This window comes from Dendronephthya gigantea, unplaced genomic scaffold, assembly GCF_004324835.1.
Source record: "Dendronephthya gigantea isolate DGI-Jeju-01 unplaced genomic scaffold, DenGig_1.0 000028F, whole genome shotgun sequence".
NCBI lineage: Eukaryota > Metazoa > Cnidaria > Anthozoa > Malacalcyonacea > Nephtheidae > Dendronephthya > Dendronephthya gigantea.
Window position 1 is genome coordinate 635,626 of NW_021163038.1, and position 11,972 is coordinate 647,597.

The 11,972-nt window shown below is 39.8% G+C and overlaps 2 protein-coding genes across 5 annotated transcripts in view; both read right to left on the minus strand.

Annotated features, from left to right (window-relative positions):
- Positions 1–494: 494 nt before the first annotated feature.
- On the minus strand, positions 495–4,932 carry LOC114523849 (thrombospondin-2-like). The gene is made up of 11 exons (XM_028544893.1): positions 4,780–4,932; positions 4,100–4,309; positions 3,775–3,993; positions 3,538–3,696; positions 3,030–3,197; positions 2,776–2,940; positions 2,478–2,630; positions 2,012–2,386; positions 1,113–1,425; positions 953–1,003; positions 495–807 (listed from the first exon to the last, which is right to left on the minus strand). Exons 2-11 carry the CDS (start codon positions 4,290–4,292, stop codon positions 786–788), a joined length of 1,818 nt encoding a protein of 605 aa, XP_028400694.1. The 5' UTR covers positions 4,293–4,309; positions 4,780–4,932; the 3' UTR covers positions 495–785.
- Positions 4,933–5,087: 155 nt separating this feature from the next.
- LOC114523847 overlaps positions 5,088–11,972 on the minus strand; it is a 33,499-nt gene continuing 26,614 nt past the window's right edge. For all 4 annotated transcript variants that reach the window (XM_028544890.1, XM_028544889.1, XM_028544888.1 and 1 more), the window contains 15 exons: positions 11,748–11,948; positions 11,526–11,642; positions 11,357–11,419; positions 10,988–11,152; positions 10,023–10,193; positions 9,721–9,891; positions 9,474–9,647; positions 9,210–9,389; positions 8,936–9,112; positions 8,239–8,619; positions 7,786–7,956; positions 7,546–7,704; positions 7,156–7,311; positions 6,755–6,966; positions 5,088–6,549 (listed from right to left, as the gene is read on the minus strand). In XM_028544890.1, coding sequence (XP_028400691.1) covers positions 5,431–6,549; positions 6,755–6,966; positions 7,156–7,311; positions 7,546–7,704; positions 7,786–7,956; positions 8,239–8,619; positions 8,936–9,112; positions 9,210–9,389; positions 9,474–9,647; positions 9,721–9,891; positions 10,023–10,193; positions 10,988–11,152; positions 11,357–11,419; positions 11,526–11,642; positions 11,748–11,948 — 3,617 coding nt within the window. In that variant the 3' untranslated portion in view covers positions 5,088–5,430. The remainder of the gene's footprint in view (positions 6,550–6,754; positions 6,967–7,155; positions 7,312–7,545; positions 7,705–7,785; positions 7,957–8,238; positions 8,620–8,935; positions 9,113–9,209; positions 9,390–9,473; positions 9,648–9,720; positions 9,892–10,022; positions 10,194–10,987; positions 11,153–11,356; positions 11,420–11,525; positions 11,643–11,747; positions 11,949–11,972) is intronic.

Sequence of the window (11,972 nt, forward strand, 5' to 3'; positions counted from 1 at the left end):
TAAAATCTGCGTTGTCATTCCATTAAAGCGATTGTCCACTCGTTCTGAGTTACTGTTGCATGTTAACAATAAACAAAAGTGAGCCAAATGTATAGAATATTTTATTGTTTATGTTCTCTCATGCCACCTGCAAAAATTTTCTAAACTTGGCATTGTAGTGACTTGGGTGGGTCAGACTTGCTACAGACTTGCTACAGACAGATTTTGAATAATAATAATATTGAACAGACATCAAACATCAAACACAATCGATATTACTCTTGTGAAATTCATTTCTCAATCGGAAGTCGTACTCAGTATTTTCAATTCTATATGTTTCAAACACAGTAACCTTTGTATCATCGCCCGAAACCAACCATTTTACATTGAAGACTACAACACGTCATATTATTTCAGCAAGTAATTTGATTCAATATTAAGCAAAGATTTATATTCTGTGTTATTTTTGTGATTTATTTTTTCAGTATACAAAATCTATTTTACAACCTTTCGTTTTTTCATCATTATTATTTGATTTAAATTACTTGATAAGTTAGCGATAAATTATTACATATCATTATTCTGAATAGATCCGGTTTAAAAATGCGTTAATACAAAAATAATTACAAGCATAGGTATATTCTTCATTTTTAGATATATAAAATCGCATGTTTTTACTGCATCGCACAGCATATATCAGTCTGATTATGGCTTCATCAATATTTGATTAATACATGCAGTTAACGATTAAAATTCACAGTTCAAAGTTAAATTTTACACTAGTTTAATTGCTTCGACTCTGCAATTCAATTTTGACGATTTCTTGTACTGTCAATGAAAGATATTCGATAAAATGTTTACATAATTTACGGCTGCGACTATATTATCGAAATATAATTTTTCAGGGGTTTTGAGAGCTTTGGATATCAAAGAAATCATGATATTTGTTTCAAAGCAGAAAAAGGATACCAACCTTTTCGGATGGACTGAAGATTTCTTGGTTTTTGGAGCAGTTATGACCATGCTGAAAGGACAAAGAACATGTGAGGACAAGCAGAAAATAAAACATTTCATAACAATCGAAAAACTGATTATTGAAATTCACATTTAAAACTGTTACATGGCTTGCTTACAATTGTCGATTGTCTTTATGTGTCTTTCCTTTCGTTTCAAAATAATAATACGTCGTTGGTTTTTTATTCGAAAGAATTTTCATGGATTTTTTGACAGTTCCAACGACTAATCCGCTAGAGTTGTCCAATTTCCCGCTCACGAGATCCTGGAGATTGAACGAAGAAGGATTGATACTCGAGGTTACTTTGTGAGGTTTCTTTGACCTTCTGTCTCCGTTTTCCACGTTCAATAATTTCAACAATGGATTTGAGAAGTTTTTTGTATTCTCTAACATGTTCGCGTTTGGTGTTTGCGGCCTCGTGTGCTGTTCAGCTGAAAAAAGAAGTTTATTTGGACTTGTTTACATCTTGTTATACGAAGAAAGCAAGGATTCTAGTACGAGTTTCCTTCTGCAGTATTACTAAACCAATAAAAGATCAATCCCAAATTAACCCAGATAGAGCTATCCAGTACAAATAAAGTTAGTTTAGTTTAGGTTTCCTCCTGTAGTAACACTGGATCAATAAGTGATGATCCTTACTGGACGTCTAGGAAGAACAGTTTAGAACTGATAGAGCTATCCAGTACAAATAAAGTTAGTTTAGTTTAGGTTTCCTCCTGTAGTAACACTGGATCAATAAGAGATGATCCTTACTGGACGTCTAGGAAGAACAGTTTAGAACTGATAGAGCTATCCAGTACAAATAAAGTTAGTTTAGTTTAGGTTTCCTCCTGTAGTAACACTGGATCAATAAGAGATGATCCTTACTGGACCTCTAGGAGGAACAGTTTAGAACAGATTGAGCAATCCAGTATAAATAAAGTTAGTTTAGTTTAGGTTTCCTCCTGAAGTAACACTGGATCAATAAGAGATGATCCTTACTGGACCCCTAGGAAGAAAAATTACTCAAGGACTTACAATGCTCTTGTGGACGATTAGTTTCAGCGTTGGCCAATTTTTTCTTGAAATCATCTAGGTTTCTGTCAGCGTCTTCGTCGTCTTCATCACCATCTTCGCTGCTGCCTTGATCAACTTCAGGACGAACTAACTCATCACTATCATCACGTTCCACGCCATGAAAATGCTTCGGGTACGAATATCGATTACTATCGTACTCATCATCATCATTATCCTCCGAATCGTTGCGATCATAATCATCGTAAAGCGATCGATTATCGTCATCATCCTGATCATCACTCTCCTCATCTTGATCATCATCTTCATCATCAGGCTCGGCCTCAAATTCTTCATCCCGACCTTCTTCAATCCTGTTGTTCTTCGAAGCCACTTCCTCTTAAAATGAAAGATCACGTAGAAAGATTTGAAACTCCAAACCTGACTGTTTATAACCATTTTTTAGCGACTTAAAAGCTGATTCACATACCTTCGCATTTGCGAATTCGTTCGTTGAAAGAGTTCACAAACACTGGACGACATCGCGTTGTTACGAGGCACCTGGCGTTTGGATTGTCTTCACAGGATTCGCCATTACAAGGATCGTAGCCGCACACCTGATGAGCTGGAATCTTGAGCACAGCTGTGCGGTGAAATAAGATACCATATTTAATACGAAAAAATCTTCCAAACAGAAGACAAAGGGTGGAGAAAAGAAGACAAAGGGTGGAGAGAAACAAGGAAGAGATGGGATTATCATAACACGAACGATTAACGAACAAACAAACCTGTACATTTCTGTGGCTGTCCACTAGCGCTGTAATAAACCGCCTGACATCTCGTTCCAACAACGCATCGTTCTTCCGTGAAGTCCATTAAGCAACGCGTGAAGACACAGGGATTGATCTTACAAACCTGAGGCACTTGTGCAGGAGTTATATAAATATGCTGGCCTGAATATGGACAAAATATTCGCTAAGTTTTCGCCAAACTTAAACTAATGGTATGTCATCAAGACAACAGTGTCAGTGGTGTTTCATACCTACGCATCCTTGAATCCTCTTATTATTTTCGTCAAAAAATACTGGACGACATTTGTAATCACTGACACAAGAGCCGAGCGGCGCAAGGAGACATTTTGAAATATCGCACGGGTTGAAGCCACAGAACTGTTTTGGATCTATGTCTACTAAGCTGGACTTCTCCGCAGCTAAAAAATAAAAAAAATGTGTAGGCAGTATTCTACAATAGGCTGTCGTGGTTTGTGTCTGAACTATCTGAGAAAGATATCTCAAACGTGGTGGTCCAGTGTAGGTAGTATTCTACATTAAGCTGTCGTGGTTTGTGTCTGAACTACCTGAGTAAGATATCTCAAACGTGGTGGTCCAGTGTAGGTAGTATTCTACAATAAGCTGTCGTGGTTTGTGTCTGAACTACCTGAAAAAGATATCTCAAACGTGGTGGTCCAGTGTAGGAAGTATTCTACAATAAGCTGACGTGGTTTGTGTCTGAACTAACTGATAATGACATTTCCACACGACCCGTAGTACCTGGTGTTTTACATCCTGTGGGTTTACACGCTCTTTTTTCTATTCCATGACCAACACAAGGCCCGTGTTTGTGACTGAAACATTCTCTGTATCGTTTCTGATAACCCATCTCACAATCACACCTGCTCCAACCTGACCACTGCCCGAACTTACCAATCACTGAAACACATTCGAGCAAATCTTAGCCTTAGATTTTAATTCGACATTGGTTGGAAGTGGAAGGGAAGGTTTCCTTACCATGACGTAATCTCGGACTAGAGGTGACCGCATGAGGACAGGGAACGAGCTTACACAAGTCCAGTTGAAATCTTTCCCCATTGCAGTCAGCACCGCCTCTTGAGGGAGAGGGGTTGGTACAGTATCTCTCACGTGACTTTAGAGACCGCTTGCCACAACGACTGTTGCATTCAGACCAAGCTGACCACTCCGTGAAACCGCCATTTACGACGTCATTTGCTGAAAGATATCAGAAGATTTAAACTTAAGCCAAATGTTATGTCGGAAAACTCGGGTTGAGCACCGGAATAAAGAAAAAACAATGAAACGCTGGAGATACACTCACGTTGAGAATACATGAGAGTTGAACTTCCATTTTTATTGACCAGATCGAAATTATATGGAACTTGTTGTCTACTTGTTGGTTTGACATCTTTCGTATAATTTTGTCTCGTAGTTGTGCTTGTATTCTGACCCCAGGTTCTTCCAATGAGCAGCAAGAGAAAGGAGACAAGTTGCCACGAGGAATCCAGTTTCATGATAAAATTACATTGATCTAAAAAAAATAAAACAGGACATAGAAGTTGGTTAGGGCTACCATAATTAAAATTTGTATATAAAACCTTTTCCAACCCAAAGCAGCATGTCATTGTACTGTTCTTCCTAGAGAGGTCCAGTAAGGATCATCTCTTATTGATCCAGTGTTACTACAGGAGGAAACCTAAAGTAAACTAACTTTATTTAGACTGGATAGCTCTATCAGTTCTAAACTGTTCTTCCTAGAGATCCAGTAAGGATCATCACTTATTGATCCAGTGTTACTACAGGAGGAAACCTAAAGTAAACTAACTTTATTTATACTAGATAACTGAATTTCTTAATAATATATTTGTTATACTGGATAGCTTTTACAGTTCAAAACCAATCTTCCCAGTTAGATCCAGAGAACTACGAAGGTGCCATAAATCTCAACGTGTTTGATGTGTTTTCTAAGTGACGGTCCAACATCAACTCAGAGCAACCTACCATGGTTCCTCCAAAAATACCAGAAAATGTTGTACACTCATTTCATACTCATTATCTTATCCCTCAAGCCATAATCCATGAAATATCATTTGAAATATCTATATTAATATCTATCAAGGACATTAAAATAAAAAATAAGCCAAGTTTTGACGCGCTTCAGTAGACCTTGGAGTTACAACAGGTGGTGACAAAGAAAATATAATGCTCTATGGCGCTTGTCTAGTGCTTACCCGGGTCATACATTACATTGAAACGAAAAACTAGAAAACACCGCTTGCGGATACAATAAAAAGCCATTGCTTCAGCAATGTTTTGAAGGTTACTCGAACCAATTTATTGAACGGTACCACCTACAATAAACAACAACATTTGGTGGACGAAAAGTAATTTTATAACTAGTTTAGTAGTTCATTTGAAATCTTGCAAAAGTTTCTTCATGTCTCAAACAATTTGTAACGCAAATGAGGCTACAATAGCACATTGTTACTGAATCGATTCAATTCAGTCGAATACTTCCTCTCACAAACGGGTCTATATTAGATATCCCCCTGGGACTTATGAAGCAAAAATATTTGCAATATTTTGTATTCATGAAGTTACAATTCCTAAAATGCACATATCGACATTGTCTATATAAAATTCACGCGAAGTCTATTTGAATAAATTTTCATTAAGCGGTTCTTCCCCGATATGCTCCCGCAAATCGTTAATAACACTGTCAAGCGGTACATAGCGCCCTCCTTGCGAGTCAGATAAATCCTCTACAGGAACTTCTGACGACATCGCGCGCGTGTTCCCGACACGCGGTATCATCCCGCCTCGCGAGACCGCTTCAATCTCAGCCAAATTTATTTGGCTTTCTTTCTCAAGTTCTGGAGTGAGGGACGCGGTCAGTCCCTGGCGTACCGCGGGAGATTCTAATCCCGGGATTCTTCCCTCTCCGGGGATTTGACCATCGGCATTCGATAAAGCACTCTCCAAGTCATTAATGTCCTGCTTGAGAACTTTATCGTATGGGTTTGGGGTTACCCCGTGCACAGAATCAATGACACCACCTTCCACATGTGCCTCGTCGCTTTTCAAAAGTTTGTCGATGCTGTTAAAGGTGCCTGGTACTTTACTCTGTTGTGCAGGGGTGAATCTCATATAACCTGGATGCAGGCCAAGTCTTTCTTGTGATAATACCCCATCGGAGTTTAGTCCTTCTAGCGGCAATCGTCCGGGAGATAAACCCTCGGAAGTTAATCCTCCTGCCTGGGAGATTTTCCCCTCCGAATTGAACCTCGAAGAATCAAGACTATCAGGAGTTAGTTTGGCCGAATTGAGACCCGAAGAAAGATCTTCTGTATTTAGTCCCTTCAAAGAAAGACCCCCGGAATTTAGCCCCTGCGAAGACAGACCCTGGGAGAAAAGGTCGTTTTTCCGGTGGTTCAATAAATATTCCTCAGCATTTTGGTCTCTATCTTGTGCAAGCGTCTTCACTTTATAGACCTGGGGACTCTCGACGTAACCATTCATGTGTATAGGTGGTTTTAGTTTTAGTTTCCAGTCCTTCGTCACGCCAACTCCGTTCCCCCCCTGGCTCATGTATTGGTCAGCATTGAGAGAGGTCAGTGTAAGAATGGGATTCTTCCTTGGGTTGTTGTTTTGTTTTAGTCGTTCCCCGGCATCGTTCGAAACGTCCCCGGCATTGTTCGTCTCGTCATCGGACGTTCTCGTAACGTCATCGTCGTTAGGTTCGTGAAGTGTCGTAGTTAACCCAGACTGCCCCTGAATGGTGAAATGGAATTATTACTTGCAATTTCATCTCCGATTTTCGTCTTTTGATTGATGCAAACGAGGAATTAGTTAGGAATGCTGTGATGTATAACAGCTTGTAATTGAGCATCTGTAACTAATTCACTCGTTCACATTTATCAAAAGACGAAAATCGCAACATCGCCCTGCTGTACAACGAATGCTTTGTAAAACTTACCAAAGTCAACCTGCTCTTCCCACGGAAATGCTTCAGTTTTGCATGGGCCATTAAAATGCTGTTGCTTTGACTGTGTTTCAGGATCTCGTTCAGAGCAGACTTGCTCAGTTTCATCCAAGGTCTGTGGAGAGTTTTTCTGAACGGTGAACCATCGTCAGGCATGGAAGGCGTTGCAGAACGCTCGTCAGCATTTTCTTCACCAGCGTCGGGATCTGTAAATATAAAAAGAATAAAAAAGACTGAAAGTTTTGCTTTGGTTTTCACCAGATTTTGAAATCTGGCAATGACTAAACAGATGGACATTGCCTTCAAGCGATTGAGGCAAAAAACGACGTCGAAAAACGATTGGAAAATGACTCACATATGAAACATGTCTACAAATGAATAAATGCCACTATTACCCTTGCATTCGGGGATTTCTTCTTTGATATTTAGATTCCAGAAGGTGGATTTACATTCATGATCAGTGAAGCATCTCGCTTGAGCATCGACTGGGCATAATTTGCCAACACAAGGATCCTTACCACACGATAATCGCACAGGCGTCTTCAAAACACCTGTGATGGCGTACAATACAATAGTTAGCTGTAAGGCTGGGAGCGTTGAAATGATTTAGCGTTTAAGATAGGTCACTTAGAATGAAAGGCAGAGTAAACAGCTCTGACCAACACCAAGTTAAATCGCCTAACAGTAGATACAATTTTCGATAATCGCCTTTGTAATATACTGATACAATCACTGTATATATTATATATGAATGATGTTCCTTTCTAACTATTTTATCTTCTTACCTGTGCAATTCAGTACATTTCCAGTTTCATCAAAGAAGACGGGCCTACACAAGGCACTGGTTACACATTTTGTCATCGGCAGTTTCAAACACATGGACATTTGGCAGGGGTCTCGTTGACATAGATCGTTTGAAGGCACGGTCAGGAATGTTGTTTCAACTAAAACGAGAAAATATGTAATTTGAAGAAGGACGTTCTGTCTGAAAGAAAGAGGTCATAGTTGCTCTCCGCAAAGCCTACCACTGCAATCTTTTTTCACGTTTCCAAGGCTATCGTAGTAGACAGGATCACAATCTGCATTCGGGATGCAGTCGGCAAACGGGTCTGCCAGACACTTCGCAAGTCGACAAGGATTGAAACCACAAGATTTTATAGGATTAACATCTTCGTTTGACTCGTCTTGAGATGCATCTAATAAAAAAATAATATGCAACAATTGACCGAGTTACATTACTCATTAGCTTACAGTATAGCTCTATCAGTTCTAAACTGTTCTTCCTAGAGGTCCAGTAAGGATCATCTCTTATTGATCCAGTGTTACTACAGAAGAAAACCTAAACTAAACTAAATTTATTTATACTGGATAATATAAATAAGCAAGTATTATCTCCTTTTGATACAGGGCGAAACCTGAGATAAACTACAGTATACCACAATCCCTTAATGATTCAGTGTGTAATTCAACATCTATACCGTCAGGATCCTTCAACTGTTCCTCAACCACCTCTTGCTTCGCTTTTTGTCCAAACTTCATCTTTGGTTTCTCTCTAGCATCATCGAGAACCTCAGTAACTCCTTGAGTGGGGCTCGTGACGTGATTATTTCCGCCTTCTGCTTTTAATTGTCCTGGGGTGCTACTGTTCTTTGAAGTCGTATTACCGAGCGACAGTCCTAGGTCTGGAGCGAGTTTCTTGAGATTCTCAATCAGTTTTTCCTTCAGATCTGAGAATAAATTTCCAGCGTTATTCCCGTTATTTCGTTCCGACATGAGTTGCTCTTTTTCGTCGATAATGGTCTGTACAAGTGGCGGGTCTGTTTGCTCGTTTTTAGCTGTTGGTGTGGGGCTTGTTTGAACTAAATTACGGAGATAAAAAAGAAATGTTGCCGGTCAAAACTTGAAGCATTCTTCTCACATGCGACTGAGGTGAAATTATAATCAGACAACTGCATATTACAGGAATCAAACCTCAGTCACAGAGATGAAAGATACATGTACTAACCACTGTGTTTGGTAGAGTCAAGCTGGAAGCACTCTTCCCACATGTGACTGAGGTGAAATTATAATCAGTCAAATGCATATTTCACGAATAAAATTACCAACCAATGCGGAAAAGCACTAATATATGAAAGGATAAACAAGATTGTTCGTTTGAACATCCAACACACTTGCCTGGATGACACGGTATCTTGTCACAAAGCTTGATTTCAAAGGTTTCCCCAGAGCAATTCTTCCCACCACCCGAAGGCCGAGGATTGGTACACCGTCGTTCACGGGACTTTATCGCTGTGTCTCCACACGATTGGCTGCATGAACTCCACGAGGACCAATCAGAAAACCCGCCATCCACTGCAAATCATCATCAGAAATATATCACATGGGAAAACGTGGTTATCTTCGCTTGGAAAATGAAATTTAACTACGAAGGAACTCGTTTTGTACCAACCTTTGCACTCGTCAACACTGCAATAGGATTTCTCAACGGTGTCACCAGTGCACTCCAAGCCGCCGTACAGCGGTTTCGGGTTATCACACACGCGCGTGCGCTTTTTGAAAGAACCAAGTCGGCAATTCTGGCTGCACGATGACCAGTTGGACCAGTGACTAAAGCCACCATCTACCGGTTCTAAAAGAAGAAAATTTAGTTGAAAAATCATTTCAAAACCCAAATATTTCGTCTGCTAAATATCCCATCTGCTAAATTCGATACCTGTACAAATCTTTTTGGGACATTTGGACACTTGTAAGCGATCACCATGACACGAGTGTCCTCCGTCAGATGGCGGGGGATTGTTACAGAACCTGAACCTTGTTTTGAACGAGTTTTCACCACAACTTTTATGACATTTGCTCCAACTTTGCCAGTGGCTGAAACCTCCGTCAACTATGACACAAAAGATGTTTTTAGAACTGATCCAGAGCTATTTAAAAATTGTGAAAACTTTCCCCAGGCTTACTCGGACAAGATGGAAGGTAGCAGCTCAAATGCTCCACACTCTCTCCTTCGCAATGAAGTCCTCCGTGAGATGGTGAAGGATTGTCACAGTTGCGAGATCGCTGCCTCAAGGCGTGTCCACACGTCACGTGGCAGTCACTCCAAGCCGACCAAGAGGACCACTGACCGTTCACTGAAGAAAAACCGATAAAAATCATTAGAATTTTATCTTTTTGGATCCAAACGAGCGAAAAGTTCTGATTATGTTTTAGGCATATGTTGTTTGATCGAGTGATTCAAAGAAATAAATTTGAAAATTCCAACCAGAGCAAACTTGGAGGTCGCATTGTTCTTCCTCTTTTTCGTGTCCATAACAACTTCTGCCGCCATTTGAGGCTGCAGGATTGTCGCACTTGCGCATGCGTAACTTGACAGACTTGCCACAAGTCTGTGAACAGGGTGTCCAATCTGACCAAGCCGACCAATCACCATTCACTACACAGACGTGCAAAATAGATGTTAACCAAACACTACACAGAGATTAGTTTAGGTTTCCTCCAGTAGTAACACTGGATCAATAAGAGATGATCCTTACTGGACCTCTAGGAAGAACAGTTTAGAACTGATAGAGCAATCAAGTATAAATAAAGTTAGTTTAGTTTAGGTTTCCTCCTGTAGTAACACTGGATCAATAAGAGATGATCCTTACTGGACCTCTAGGAAGAACAGTTTAGAACTGATAGAGCTATCCAGTATAAATAAAGTTAGTTTAGTTTAGGTTTCCTCCTGTAGTAACACTGGATCAATGAGAGATGATCCTTACTGGACCTCTAGGAAGAACAGTTTAGAACTGATAGAGCCATCCAGTATAAATAAAGTTAGTTTAGTTTAGGTTTCCTCCTGTAGTAACACTGGATCAATAAGAGATGATCCTTACTGGACCTCTAGGAAGAACAGTTTAGAACTGATAGAGCCATCCAGTATAAATAAAGTTAGTTTAGTTTAGGTTTCCTCCTGTAGTAACACTGGATCAATAAGAGATGATCCTTACTGGACCTCTAGGAAGAACAGTTTAGAACTGATAGAGCCATCCAGTATAAATAAAGTTAGTTTAGTTTAGGTTTCCTCCTGTAGTAACACTGGATCAATACGAGATGATCCTTACTGGACCTCTAGGAAGAACAGTTTAGAACTGATAGAGCTATTCAGTATAAATAAAGTTAGTTTAGTTTAGGTTTCCTCCTAGTAATATTTAATCAATAACGGACATTTAGAGTTGAGATTCATACCCGGGCAAGATCTTATAGAACATGTTTTGTTCTCCTGAGAGGCTCCCACACAGTTTGGTTTGTCCACATTTTGACATCGTCTGGTTCTTGTTTGAACACCCCCCTGGCCACAGGATTGAGAGCAGTCAGTCCATGGCGTCCAGGGATAGAAATCCGCGTCCAGCTCTGCACGAAAATAAACGATGTTTAAATTCAACAACCTGCCATGTTTTCTGATGGTGAACAAGCAAGAGATATAGTTTTATGATATTGGTTGTATAAAAAACACTGATCAATGATTCTTGAAGGTGCACCAACCAGGAAACATTGTTTTGAAAGCAGTCGACACATAACATCTCACTTGAAAACAAACTCTATTCTAATACCTACCTGGTCTCACTAGTCCCATTATTTCTGTCTCGTGTTTTTGTCCGGTGGAAAATGCATCTTTGTCTGTATAAATAATATACAGAATAATGATAAAAACACACTGCACCTTAAAAAGGTCAGTCACAAAATAGCATAAATGCAATAAACGCAAAATTTAGTCTAAAATCACCTGGAGAAATACTGCCTGCTAAAGAGACATCGTCGTGGTGATGAAAATATCCTTGAGTCGAATCGTTTTGCATTTTCCTCACTTTCACAAGTCGATATGAAGGTTTGTTTTGGATTTCTAATCATAGAGTAAAAACAAGCTTGAAGAATGGCTGTTACAGGCTTTAGGAGGTTGAAAAAACGATCCAATATTGAAGAAAATATTGCCGTTTCTATGTCTAACCTGGACAGTTCCTTTCCACGCAAGATTTCTTCTGTATTTTCACATGTGAGCAATCATTCCCTCCAGAGGACAGTAGACATACCTCTTTACTTCTAGTCTGATAGCCATGACCGCAAGATGAAGAACAACTGGACCATGCGCTCCAATCTCCATCATCGCGAATCAGGATTGTTTTGTTTCGTGAGATCTTCTCACTGTTTCCTAAACAAATGGATGCGTAAATTT

Coding starts and splice junctions, on each gene's coding strand:
- LOC114523849 (XM_028544893.1), bottom strand. CDS start 4,292: ATGAAACTGGATTCCTCGTGGCAACTTGTCTCCTTTCTCTTGCTGCTC. Junction 3,994..4,099: donor AACTCTCATGTATTCTCAAC/GTGAGTGTATCT, acceptor GATATCTTTCAG/CAAATGACGTCGTAAATGGC. Junction 2,631..2,775: donor ACAGCCACAGAAATGTACAG/GTTTGTTTGTTC, acceptor TTCACCGCACAG/CTGTGCTCAAGATTCCAGCT.